This window comes from Desmodus rotundus, chromosome 6, assembly GCF_022682495.2.
Source record: "Desmodus rotundus isolate HL8 chromosome 6, HLdesRot8A.1, whole genome shotgun sequence".
Lineage (NCBI taxonomy): Eukaryota > Metazoa > Chordata > Mammalia > Chiroptera > Phyllostomidae > Desmodus > Desmodus rotundus.
This window is the reverse complement of record NC_071392.1, coordinates 38,595,396-38,610,080: the sequence shown is the minus strand read 5'-3', so window position 1 is coordinate 38,610,080 and position 14,685 is coordinate 38,595,396. Positions and strand designations below refer to the sequence as shown.

General features: G+C 37.1%; 1 protein-coding gene and 1 non-coding gene across 2 annotated transcripts in view; both read right to left on the bottom strand.

Annotated features, from left to right (window-relative positions):
* Positions 1 to 14,685, bottom strand: part of SEMA3E (semaphorin 3E) — a 249,828-nt gene that overhangs the window by 87,113 nt on the left and 148,030 nt on the right. Inside the window, exons 3-4 of the mRNA XM_024559078.3 lie at positions 2,673 to 2,732; positions 365 to 484 (exon numbers count right to left, since the gene is read on the bottom strand). Coding sequence (XP_024414846.2) covers positions 365 to 484; positions 2,673 to 2,732 — 180 coding nt within the window. The remainder of the gene's footprint in view (positions 1 to 364; positions 485 to 2,672; positions 2,733 to 14,685) is intronic.
* LOC112303724 (small nucleolar RNA SNORA28) lies at positions 11,636 to 11,761 on the bottom strand. Its single transcript, XR_002974680.1, has one exon. It is a non-coding gene; the product is annotated as a small nucleolar RNA SNORA28 (small nucleolar RNA).

Below are 14,685 nucleotides of genomic sequence, written 5' to 3'. Positions count from 1 at the left end.
ATATATACATGCATATATAAATTCATGTACATATTCTTTCCAGTTTGGTGGTTATAGTAATAAAAATTTATATAATAACACAATAGAGAACACAGTTTCATATTAAGAAATATTTTTAAGTAGACAAATTAAGTAAATACAATTGTTCACTGACTGAATACATAAAGAATTGGTTCACAAGTTTTACAGCTCACAAAGATTTTAATGGCCCTGAGAGAACATTTCTCTGACGTAAGCAAACTGAATCAGTATTTCACAAAAGCTGTTTTTCTTTTTCTTCAAAGGAATTGCCACAACCTAACTTTAAGAACAAAGCTCTTTTAGACATTGTTTTTATTGACAGCAGGGAGTGAAATAGTCTTACCTCCAAATGGTACCCGACTCTGATGAAGGCGCAAAGTGGGTCGAAAGCCCCAGTGCCACAGGCGAGAAGGTGTGTCCTATTATAGTGATGCAAAACCCGGACAAAATTGGCACATTCACTCTAAAGCAGGAAAAAGAAGACACTGGTTGGTAGAAAGTTTAGCCCTTTTTTTGATTTTTGTGTTTTCTAACCCCAGAAATCTCATGTTTAAGTCTCCCGTGGCCAGAGGGACAGGTGAAAAAAGTACAAGAACCAGTGGAAGAAGGGACCTGGGTGATGGGTGCACATTTTTGTTAGCAGCGATGTAGGAATTACATTTCATAATGGAAGGAAAACATTTTCAAGAATTCCAGCGTACAACTGAGAAATATAAAAGCATGGTTCAGAAATGTATTCAAGCGTAAAGATTTACATGGCAATATATTCTACTAAGTAATTAAGTTATTCCCAATGCTGTTATTTTCCAGAAGTATATATAAACAATGAATCAGCATAAAGTCAGAAAACCAATAATTAGAAAAAGCTTCTTTACTCATAAGAAAACATATGCAGACTGTAGAGCATTACAAAGTTTTAATGTTCGGGAACGTAAATTATATCTTCAAATATAAATTCATACAAAACACACTCACAGAGAATTCTCACGTAAATAGATAGAAAGGTACCCAATAAAAGTAGCATCTTATAGTGATTACACTAAGATTACAGTCCACAGATCAGCAAACTTTTCCTAAGACGGACCATATAGTATATGTGTTTATGATGGGTGATCTGATCTCTACTACTTACATTCTGGTTGTGACCAGCTACCTCTGCAGCTATAGCATGAAAGCAGCTATAGACAATGCACACATGAATGTAAATGTCTGTGTTCTAATAAAATGTCATTTATGGCAGGCCACACTTAGCCCAGGAGCTCTAGTTTACATACACTGGTACCCAAGTGTAAGGTTTTTGAGGACAGAATCTTTATTTTACACATATTTGTATTCCCCAGTTAAACACAGTATCTAATATATATTACATGTTTAACAAAGTTTTAATACATCAGTCACTAGGCAAGTCTTATGATCAGTATGCTAAATGAAAAAAAGTTAAAAATTCCTTCAAACCAACTTGGCTAAAATTAATTCTTGCAAACACCTTGTTGGCAAATTAGGTATTGCTACTTCATTTAAAACAAATTATGAGAGAAACGCTCAACTCTTTTAATGTTAAATATTGTTTTGATATTAACACATACCATAATGCAATAATCAGTAAATGTAATATTTCAGAGGACAGATTGGACTTTAAAGTCTCTATAACAGTGTTAGGATAAAAAGCCAGCAGAACCATACCGCCATAAATGATTCAGGTTCTAGCACCACGGAAATGATTTTCCAGGGCACATAATTATTTCTTCAATTTCCCAGTCATGTAGCATTTTATTCTATGGGTGACCCTTATCATTGAAATAGTCTATTTCTCCCAGGCATGGGGACAATGTTCTATTCTCATATTGCTATAAACACCTGCTTTTGGTCTCTTGAAACACTGGGACATCTTGAATGAACCAATTAGATCATATTTTGGCTCAGCTTGGCTTATATGGACATAGTCTTAGAGTGTGTTCAATTAGTCAGCATCACACTGAGGACCAAAGCAGCAAGAATGTCTTGACTCATTCCTGGGCTGTGACCCAGTTGCTACAGAAAATTGAGCTGGTATAATGAGTATTTGTTTTTTACAAGGTAGTTTGTTTTCTCCTTGAAAAACAGGGTAAGTTTACTTTCAAAAGAAGACATGCATGCTTTTCTCCAAGATGCGTAATGGCGTCATTGGCCAGCTACCCCCAGCAGGTGAAGGTCCCTCTTTCACTCTGTTTGATGTGCTGGCCACTCTTACAGGGATGGTGCTACTGACAACCTTTCCCCTCACACACTGCAGAGGGGCCACGGGGAAACGGAGCACCGCATCTGAAAGTAGGAAAGACCCTCCGATATTTGTGGAATACATAGGCATGTTTACTGCTTTTGCCTTCTTTCATTTTTTTTCTGCTTTCTCCTTTTGTTTCTGCATATTTCTAATTTACTAAACAAAGTGAAATAAAATCTCAGAGTATGCTTAGCCTTTCCTCAAATTAAAAAATTACCCACCATTGTTTTTTCCCAAATACATAGAAAATAAACATTATTATAAGGAATACATATTTTTATTCCTGACATAAATTGCATATATGATTTTTAAAGTGAATTAAAAGTTAGGGATTCAGTCCTTTGTGATTGATGAGAGGTCTATTTGATGATTTGCAATGAATACTACTTACTGCATCTTTTCCTTTCATTATGCATTCTTCTATTTTTAGTGGTGGACTGGGCCAGTGTATCTGAAAAAAAAAGATAATGGACTATTATGCAACTGCATATAAAAATAAACCACACTGAAACACCATTTCATTTCTTTCTGCAATTCAATAAATGTTCATTTGTTCTATTTTCTGAAAGGATAAAGCAAGACTATCTTCTTTACATCATTATTTGCATAATTAAGACAACTATCTTTGAGTTTTCACTTCATTCTAAACCTTATTTGAAAAAAAATATTTTTTTGAAGCTTGAACTCATGTCTCAGCTCTTCAGAGGCCATGCACACTTTAACCAGCCCTGCTCCGTACTTAACCCACCTTACAAAACCTCTGCAGTCCAGGCTACCTCCTAAACCTGTCTGTCCCTTTAAGTCAGGCACTAACTTGAGTTTCCTTTGCAGTTTTACCACTTAGCACAGAACTTGATGTGTGCTGGACTCAGTAATATTCGCTGCATGAACAGATTTAAGGATTAATGACTCTAAGTGCTTATTTAGAATGTATCAGCTAATAGTATACCACATAAAGGTTTTACTTTTAAAAAAATCTTCTATTACAGTTGTCCCAATTTTCCTGTGTTGTTCTCCCCTGCCCCACCCATGCCCTCACTCCCACAGTCAATTCCCAACTGGTGTCCATGCCTGTACATCATTTATACCTGCTCTTTAACTAGACCCTTCCCCTTCTTTCCTCATTTATCCCCCTCCCACCTCCCCTCTGGTCCCTGTCAGTTTGTTCCTTGTTTCCACGTCTCTGGTTTTATTTTGCTCCTTTGTTTGTTTTGTTCATTAGGTTCCTGTAATAGGAGAGATTATATGATATTTTTCTTTCACTACCTGGCTTTTTCACTTAGCATAATACTCCCCAGTTCCATCCATGCTTTTGCAAAAGGTAGGAGATCCTTCTTTCTTTCTGCTGTGTAGTATTCCATTGTGTAAACATACCATAGTTTTTTGATCCACTCATTCACTGATGGGCACCTAGGTTGTTTCCAGCACTTGGCTATTGTGAATTGTGCTGCTATGAACATAGGGGTGCATAGGTTCTTTTGAATTGGTGCTTCAGGATTCTTAGTGTATAATCCCAGCAGTGGACTTGCTGGGTCAAAAGGCAGTTCCAGTTTTAGTTTTTGAGGAAATTCCATACTGTTTTCCACAGTGGCTGCACCAGTCTGCATTCCCACCAACAGTGTACTAGGGTTGCCTTCCCTCCACAACCTCGCCAGCATTTGCTGCTTGTTGATTTGTTTATGATGGCCACTCTGACCAGTGTGAAGTGGTATCTCATGGTGGTTTTAATTTACATCTCTCTGATGGCTAGTGATGCTAAGCATCCTTTCATACGTCTTTGGCCCTCTGTATGTCCTCCTGAGAGAAGTGTTTGCTCAGGTCCTTTGCCCATTTATTAATTGTATTTTTTCTTCCTGGGGTTGAGTCCTGTGAGTTCTTTACACATTTTGGAGATCAAACCCTTGTCTGAGGTATTGTTGGCAAATGTGTTTTCCCATATGGTTTTCTTTAGCTGTGCAGAAGCTTTTTAATTTGATGTAGTTCCATTTGTTTATTCTTTCCTTTACTTTCCTTGCCCTAAGGGATCTATCAGTGAAAATATTGCTGGGTGGGATATCTGAAATTTTACTGCCTATGTTTTCCTCTCAGAACTTTATGGTGTCATGGCTTATGTGTAAGTCTTTTACCCATTATGAGTTTATTCTGGTGTATAGTGTAAGTTGGTCATCTAGTTTCTTTCTTTCTTTCCTTTTTCTTTTTTTTGCATGGATCATTCCAGATCTCCCAGCACCATATGTTGAAGAGACTGTCTTTATTCCATTTTATACTTCTGTCCCCTTTGTCAAATATTAATTGACCAGAGACATGGGCTTATGTCTGGGCTCTCTATTCTGTTCTAATGATCTATGTGTCTATTCATATGCCAGCACCAGACTGTTTTGATTACAGTGACCTTGTAGTATAGTTTGATATGAGGTATTGTGATCCCTCCTGCTTTGTTCTTCTTTCTCAAGATCACTGGGGCTATTCAGGGTCATGGAGGTTTTATATTTAAAAAAATTAACCCTACCAATTTCTCACTGGATTCAGATATTTTTCACTATATTTTAAGTTTTTTGGTTTCTTCCTTGAAGAATAATAATACAATAAGTATTTCTGTTTTATCTCCAATTATATCTAGCACTTTGCTGGGGTCACAAGCAGAAATCATTCAATACTTGTTATCTGATGCCACAAATTTCTGACTGTGAAGTGTAATCTTAATGAAAAAAATGTTCTCTTTTTCTTTTCTTTTTTCAGACTTCTTCTGTTCCTCTTTTTGCTTAAATTATAGAATTAATTATACTATGTGCCAGATAACGTGGTAAGAACTTTATTTTAGTTTTTCTTTCTATCACATGATAAGCTCATGGGCAAATATAATGGGGTACAGAGCGGGGGTCCCCCCAAATAGCAGAGCATAAGGCACCGCAAACCTGGATTGAGAGAAGGGGGAAGTGGACAATACAGTGTTTAAGATAGTTTACTTAACAGTAGCAAGTTAATAGCTGTGCTGCCACCCCAGGCAAAAGGTATACATGACTTTCAGAGACTATAGTGACTTGTGACATAGCCAGGGGAGGTAGATGCCCTGTGTCAAGGGGAACTCTTGCCCTGACTAAAGATGGCAGCTGAAAGAAGGTAAAATATACTAAAAAGATATAGGGGAACTGGCAAAAGTTGCACATAATAGGTGGAGCCGCATATGAGGTCACGTAGGAAGTTCCAGTCTGAGCATTTAAAATAAGGGCCATCTGAAAGAGAGGGTTTTTTTTCTGCCATGTAGCCTGTGATAGAAAGGAGGAAGAAGCCATGTGGTCTGCAGTGAGGTAGCAACCATGCAGGCAGGAGGAAAGGGTGTAAGGAGAGAGCTGATGGAGCTGTGTGAGAACCTGCCTAACCAAGCACCTATTCATGGGAGGTGCTTAGAGCAGAACTGGGACTTCTGCTTCTCTGAAGAACATACGGTAAGTCACTCTCTTGGGACGCGTGCCTCCCTGGACTCTACCATGATCCAGTGTAACATGGCACATGTTTCCCTGGACCACTACATGGAGGCCGAGGACAACATACAACAGATCCAGAAGGAAAGAGCTGTGCAAGAAGACAGCAACTCTGAAAGCCACAAGCGCACATTCCAGAGGGGGTGGAGATCTGCTTGCACAGCTGGCTCAAAAACAGATAAGGAAGTGGGGAACTTCTGGGCTTGGTTTTGGCTTTTAGGCTGGTGGGGAGCAAGGAAAGTGCTGGGTCTCGTGGGAGAACAGGGCTCTGAGCAGGAGGGCTCCCAGCCCCCTGAGGTTGGAACCCTGTTAATAAAAACCTGTTTCCTTCAATGCAAATTGTTGGGTCATGTGTCCTGGTGCCACGTGGACAAGCTCCAGTTTGCTCAGTTACACAAAGGTTTGAGTTTACTCAACTCATGATTCATTACTATCATTGACCTTAAGAGATTTCTCTCTTATTTTATTTATTTCCTTCCTTCCCACTCCATGTTTTACTGGCATCCCTGAAGGGAGCAATTATTGTAAACTGTTACTGGGTACTATTCTTTGTCTTCATATTCTTATAAAATGTATATTATTGCTTTTGGTGCATATTTTAAAATTTATGTAAATCATATTTTCAAATTATGTAAAGTCTTTCTCATTTTTTTCATTAAAACTGAGTTTTTGAAATCGCTCTACATAGTTTTTTGTATACATATAGTCTGCTGTTCCTAATTGCTTTGTAATATTCATGGATCCCCCTACACATTTATTTACCTACTCTTCCAGGGATGGACACCCAGAGGGCCACCCAAGTCTCTACCACATAAAACACATGGTGCATCTCTGCACATGTCCCTTTAACATCTGTATAAGAATGTCATTGGTATGTATAACCAGAAGCAGAATCCCTGGGTCTTCAAGCAAACATATATTCAATTTGGGTGTAGTGCCAGATTGCTCTCCAGGATGGTAACATGTTTGTATTCCACCAGCAATCTTCCCTGACACTTGGAGTTACCAGCTCTTTAAAGTTTGCTGACCACTTTAGATTCAACATTTAACTTAATCTTTACCACAACTTTATCAAGGAAGTAGTATTATTTTGGAGCTTCTTTACAAAATTGGATATTTCTCTGTCCAACCCCATAATGTAAGGTAGATATGTCGGTGGAAACCAAGGCATGTGATCTATTTAAGTAACTGTAGCAATTGCTAAAAGGATTGTTTCCTTTTGGGATTATTCCCAAATGTTTCCAGTACCTTAAGACCTTAAGCCTCCTAACTAGGAGGTAATTTAATAGGGGTACCAATGACCCTACCCTACTACACTGAAACACTCCAGTCAGCCCCCTTTCTGTGAGTCTCAGAGTTCTATGGGGTTCCCACTCAACGCTAACGTATCATCTCCATAGGCTCTGCTAGTAAGGTGAAGATCCTAGTTTGAGGATGTCGGCTTTCAGCAGAACACCGTATAGTTTTTCTTCATTACCTCCAAAGGCCTGGACCTTGGATCTACACACACTGGCCTAAGGAACTCCTAAGATGTTCCTGCTTCCTCTCCTTCCCACGTGGCTGCTTTGAGCCAGGCTACATCAATATTTGTTTGGTTCCTGTTTTTTGCTTTGTCTTGTTTTGATTTTGCATGCAATCACCTTCCACTCTCAAGTCAACATTTTGGTGAAAGAATTGAAATTTCCCAGGAGAGTACCCTGGGCCTCTCGAGATACTATTTCTAAAATTATCCTTTCCTCCTCAGGACACTTCAGAGTCCTCAGGGCCTATATTGGGAAGAGCTCGTGCACAGCTTCCTAGTTCCCAGTGTCAACGTTTACTGTTGGCAGTCTCTACTCAGTATTCCAGACTCTTCTTCCATGGTGATTTGTCTGTTCCCAAAAGACTCCTTTGATGTTTTTGATATCTCCTTCCCCCCATCCACCGCCGTTCCATCATGGGCTGTGCTGGCCTGGAAGGACGTTATGGTTATCTAACCACATATTAGATGTCGCTGATTGAAGGTATTTATTATTTTGTGAGCACACTATTTAATTATTTTTAATTAGTGCCCAACGTTCAAAAATGAGAACTTTTACATCCAAATCCACATTTCTGGTTTCTCAGGCAACAGGCTTGCATTCCTGTGTGGCAACATTCCTCTGCAGCCGAAACGCTGAAGTCTTCTTTCAATGGGACAGACGCTGATTTGAGTCAGAGTGTTTGCCCTGAAGGCATTTTAGTTTTTGAAATATGATCTATGTGTTTGAATCCCATAGATGATCAAGATTTAACTTTTTTTTTTTAACTGTGCCCCATAAAATATCAGGTTAGGCACTTACATGGTAGAAATAGAAAAGACTTGTCATTTACCTCACTCACTGTGTAGCTAAATCCAGTCCCTGGAACATGAAAAATATTGGGGATTTTTAATTTTATAAAAGTGGGACAATAGCATTTTATTATGGTAATCCTTATATGATTACATTTGTTATCATAGGAGTAAGCACTCTATGCTTTGTATTATAGGCACATAATGCTACTTTTATGTTCTTGTTAGTATAGCAGCCCCACCCTACCAAGTCTCTTACTAATAATATTCAGCATAAGGTGTTCTTTTGCTTTCCTCATGCAGTGTATAAACTTTTAAATGAAAATATGTGAGCTTTTGTATTTATGTTGTGACAGGAAAAAAGACAAAAAGAAAGTAGGGATATAAAAGAAAATCAACTAAAGAGCCAAATCCCATGCATAAAATCCTAGAATCAATTTTCTTAATTGCAGCAATGAATCCATCAGTGGATCATGGATGACTCAGGAAAAATGTCACATAAACACAACAATGTCAGGTTCAGGGGTAGCCCTGCATTGCCTGAGGAGAATCATTAACACCACTGTAGAGCAGGGATTCTGGAACTGAAGCTGTGGAATTTACAGACTTTACTGAGCCATTATTGTAGAAAAATAATTCTTGCACCAAGGGGTAGATTTTCTCAGATAATTTTAAGATCCATTCTAACTTGAGATTCGGTTTGGTTTTGAATTATGATTTTACTGTGGATACATAAATTATTCAAAAGGATATGCTAGAAAATGTGTGTGTGTAAAGAAAATACAAATTCATTTTGGGATCACCTATCATTGTAAAGGTTTTCATGACTAGTTCATTTATTGCTATGAATAAATTAGAGAACGCCTCATCTGTAATTCGGAATAATGCTTTATATACTTAACAAATACAACTTATGAAATGCAGGGCTCTTTGTTCTTAGAATATTAGCATTTCTTCTTCCTCATTTTTCATTATTATGAAAATAATATTTTACGCTGGATTTGCACAATTTCAATGTAGTAGATAACTTAATCAATTCTGTGGAAAAAATACAGCGTCTTCAAGTTTTCAATGATGAAATAATATCCAGGCCAACAAAAACAAACCTTAAAATATAGTCCTATATTCTCCTAAATCACTGCTTCATAATGTTATTTCCAGGACTATGTAGACGCACAGTTTGAGGATAATTCTCTATAGCATTCTACATATCTACTTTTGTTCCACACTCTCTTTTCAAACAGCCTTGGAAGATTAAGCTAGAATCTCCTTCCAGGGCAGATGGAAGATTGTCTCCTGACCAGGATAATAAAGAAATGTCTCCCTCTGGGCAAAGGTTGGACATGTTTGCTAGCAGCCCCCTTATAAGATTGGGAGTTTCTAAGCTTGAGTTGGTTAATGAGGTGTAACACATATTCACTGTATGTGTAGCACCTACCTAGGCTGGTAGGCCTCATGCCCTCTGGGACTTGAGGGGGAGGAAAAGCTCTCGCTGGGGGCTGTGCTGTGAGGAATGAGGTCCTTTGTCTCTGACCCAGTAGTCTCATGTTTTCTGCCAGCATCTGCGAAACTATGACAGGCTAAGTTGTCTTGAAAGAGAGAGAAAGTCTCAGATGCTTTATAGTTCTGGGCAGAAAGGAAGGATAATATGTCACATAATGGTGAAGAAATAAATGGCTTTTCTAGGATTGTCAGAATGTGTTCTTTCTAGCAGCAAACCTAACAAAAGACAGCTGTGCTACCTACAACAAAATTATTATTTCAGGCACATTTTACAAAGTGTTTCACAACAAAACCTTTCCTGATAGTTTTTCATACATAGTCTTTTTACCTGCTTTGATTCTCTATATTGTTTTCCTCACTTTGTCCACCTAGGGCTACAGTGATTTGTGTACTTAAGTTTAGTTTTCTTATTAGACTATGAGTTACAGAGGGCAAGGCAGTGACTTACTTCTGTACCCCTACTAATGCCTACCTGGCACGATGCCTTAAATGCAGTCACTGTTTATTTGATGTCTATTGATTAACTTGTATTAATCAACATATGCTTATCACATTCTTTAAAAAGCCTCTTCACTAGAAGAGATTACAGCAAAGTTTGAGAAATAAGATTCATTGACATGAAAATGCTGTAATCAGCGTCAGATGAATGAGAAAAGTAATTTCCAGGTTAATCAGGAAGAAAATCCTATAGGACTGTAACAATAACCTGTGCTTTGAAACACTGCTAGGATTTCTGAGGGCAGACAAAAGTATCTTAACCAAATAACTCTGGGTAGATGACAGCTAAAGAGAGGGAAGATTAAACTAGGAACACTCACCACCATGAGGTCCAAAACATTTTAGAACTCTCCAAAGGAACAATGTAATTACAGATTTACTCAAGTTTTGTTTTTGTTATTGTACTATTTGTTTAAATTTTTATTGATTGATTGACTTTAGAGAGAGACAGAAGGAGAGAGAGAGAGAAGGAGAGAGGGACACTGACTTACTTGTTCATTGGTTGATTCTGATGTGTGTCCTGACCAAGGATGGAACCGGCAATTTTGGCGTACCAGGACAATGCTCTAACCAGCTTAGCTATCTGGCCAGGGACAGTGTGGTTTGTTTAAAACAAAATGTAACAGGCTCAGGGTTGCATTCAAATATTTACTCAGGTAAGAAGAAAATGAGAAAAAGACCTCATTGGAAATGGAAAGTTATTTTAAAGCCATTATGTACAAATGTTAGTAAGGAAAGATAGTAAGGAAAATGATTTTCTTTACTCTTTTTTGGCAGTCAGGATGTCTTTTGGTTCTGCTCCAGAGTTTAGCATCAGTGAAACCCATAAAATTAACATATTTGTTCTGCACAAAGCATTTTTAAAGGCAATTAAGCTAGATGTAATTATATTTCCAAATACTTTGCACCAACAAGGTGCAAAAAGCCAAAAGCTAAATATGCATAATTTCATTACAATATTCCTACAAAATAATTTAATTGTTCAATGCATATTAAAAGGCCATTTTCTATTCTTGCATATCTCTAAGGAGAAAGATAAAATAAAATAAAATTAAAATTAAAGTACAGAGCAATTATTTTCTGGACTGTATATAGAGTCTCATAATCATACCAGGATGAACAATTTAACAACTCATTGTTACAAGTAGTTATGACATACAGAGATTTAGTAGAGCAAGAAAAAACAAATAAAGAAGAAATAATTTTACTGTCAAAAAGAAGATGATTTTTCTTATATTTAAAATAATAAAATTAGGCTGGATGGGTCAGTAGAGGGACTGAGCAAATAAAATAAAATAAAACAAAATAATACAATCATTCAGTTAATATGTCTCTTTTCATGAAATACATTTAAGTGACTAAGACACTATTATAATTTCATCTAATATTCTCTTCCTACTTCTATTATTCTAATGAAAGCATGTGTTTATATTTTAGTTTTCCTTTCTATATTTTACATATGAGTGCACAGTACCAGTGTCCATTAACATATATATTAATTTTGTCCTAGAAGTACCATTAAAATGGAGAGAATAGATTTTGTTTTATTTTATTTTTTACACTGCCTAAGTCTATGTAAAGGCTTGTCTTGCAGAGGAGAGAGCACCTGAATAGGTTAGCCTTTGCTGCTAGAGCGAGCTCAAAATGGGTCAGATGGTTTTGATCATCTGCCACAGAGTGTTGCTTGCAAAGAATCTCTTTTAAATATAACACATTAAGAATCCTAATGGTTTATAAGTGGTGGTCTTTAACTTGACACATTTTATCCTTTTAGTGTTTATGCTTTTGTACTTAACATAATGACTGTCATTATTCAAGTAGTTTATATGCCAGAATTATAATTTTTTGGATTATAGACACAATTTGTACTTGAAATGCTTATACTCCAAAGCATTTGAATTAAAACAATATTATTACTACACAAATATTATTGGCCTGGCACATGCCCTTTTTAATGGATGAAATTTACTCAATTGCTATCATTAATATGAAATATCATCTGTTATTTATATACAAGTTATAGTTCAATGTCTTTCTCCCACTCAATAAAAAAATTAACTTCTAAAATATGATATTTTTACCATTGATGCAATCAAGTTCAATAAATGAGAAAGTATAAATATTATTACAAACATCTGTTTAACAGAGATATCCAAATTAAGTAGTGTATCTACAGATATCCAAATTAACTAGTGTAATTTTAGTTTAAAATAATATGGTGAGAATAATTGTAGGGAAAAAAGCTGAAATTTAGAAACAAAAAGTTGTGTGAAAATTTGTTTTAAATAGTTCATTACTAAATATGGAATATTCTATAAAGTCCCATAAGATATAGCTCAAATAAACAAACATTTCTTTGTGGAATAAAAAAAAAATTATAGACCTCAAGCTGGTTATAATTTTGATTTGCTTTTAGCAAGTCTTAGTAATTTTCAAATGTGCACGGGCTGCAAGGGGCCATATAGACAGAACACAGACAAGCTAATCTCTTTCCTCTGGTTGAACACTACTGAGTTAGTCAAAAAGTCCGTTATGTTTTTTCTGTACAATGGCTCTAGTACTGCTTAGTTGTCTTTAACTTCATTTGAAACCATTTTGTTAGATTGTATTGTGACAGCTGTCATATCAGTGTATGTTTAAAAATAACATCAAAATTGGCGATTTTTTTGTGCACCCATTTTAAAATTGAAGATGGAAGAAAACATGCAACATTTTCAGGACGTAATACTTTATGATTTCAAGAAAGGTAAAAATGCAACTGAAATGCAAAAAAGAAAAGATTTGTACAAGGTATGGTGAAGGTGTTGTGACTGATCAAACATGTCAAAAGTGGTTTGTAAAGGTTTTTGGTACCACTGACATTTTGGCCAAATAATTCCTTGCTGTGGGGCTGTCTCATGCATTGGAAGATATCTAGCAGCACCTCCGGCCCCTACCCACTAGAAGCCAATAGTGAGAAAGGGCTGACATATTCAAGATATCCAAATTAATGAAGTTATTGGTGAAAATGAAAAATGTGTCTTTTATTTTACAGAAGAAATGTAACGGACTTTTTGGCCAACCCAATAGAACATCCTGGGCCCTTAACCTTTGTCATAAGCAAACAAGGGGGATACAGTTTCTTCTACTCGTCAGTAATTTTGTCCACCAGTATCACCAACATCTAATGGCCCCACTAGTTTCTTAACGATTACTGAGGTAAACCGTAGTCATGTAAAGCGAAAAAGAACCAAAAGGAAAGAAACACCTCATGACAAAAGGCAGAACTAACGGTACACGGAAGGCCAATTTGGGAGACATGAAGTTCACACCAAAGCAATAACCTGGTTCTCAAGATGTAGTGGGAAGAGCACAGTCGCTAAGAGAGATGGACCTGCTTTAAATTCTGTTACCTGGCTGTGTTCTCTGCCTTTCTTTCATACAATACGCTGCTGCTAAAACAATCACACTGAGCTACAACTCTGATTATGTTACGCACATATTCAGAATCTTCCACTGGTTCCTGCATTGCCTCGAAGATTAGTTTCAACAACACAGCAGTCGTTATTCCTCAGGGTCTGTTCGCAGCCACATTTCCATCTTTAACTCTCACTCTGTACTCTGTTCCCGCTCCCATGACTTCACTTTCCCTGTTTAAGGGCTCAGCCAAAGATGGCAGTCATCATTTCAAATGACCCCAAAATTTCTGTCCTTCTTCCCCCTACTCCCTCTATTCCCACTACTAATATGTCTGAGTAAAAATCCAATTATTGTTCAAAATCCCACTTAAATTACATTTCCTCCAGGAAACCCCAACTCCCAGCTTTTTGTACTTTCTAGCATTTAATTTGGACCTTGAGTTACATGCTATCTATGAAATATATATGTATGTTTGACATATATATGTACATGACATTTAGATGTATGTGACATTTATATATCTCTTCTCCATTACATTATAAATATTTTATAGCTTATTTTATAGTCTCAAAGCTTAAGCCTCAGGACCCCTTACTGGTACCCTCCCTTTCATGACTCTGGGAGGGGCCTTAGCAATTTTGAAATTTATAAGCTTGGATTAATTATATTTCCTGAAGAGGTCCACCAAATCATATACACTTCAGGCCTCACAAAATGAGGATTGACCCTTGAGTGCAAGCAAGTGATTCCATTTCATCATCTGCATGGCTACATCCTTGCTGATGGCACCCTGGAGCTTCCATGGCCACAGTAGTTTATTTAGTGCCCTAAGATGCAGTTCATAAAAGCTCGTCATTCTTCAGGTCTCATACCCTTAGATAGTTTTCACAGGTCATTTCCTCCATAAAAGCCAGTCTTTCCTGCATGAAAGGCCTGAAGGTACAATTAGGCCAAAACAATAAAGGAGAAGTAGGCGATTCAATTTCCTCCACTCTAAAGGGGAATCACATTAGAGCGGAAAGCTGCTATCTCTTGGTTTTCATTCCACACAGGAAAAAACAGCTCAGGAAAATTGTTAGGAGGTTTTGTGCACGTACACTCGTCTTGAAAGCTTGTTATACAGGTGGATTCCAGATACCCACTCTGTAGAGTTGCATGAGCCTGATCCAAGGACAGCTATTGAAGAACTACTTCCTTCCTTAATGCAGATT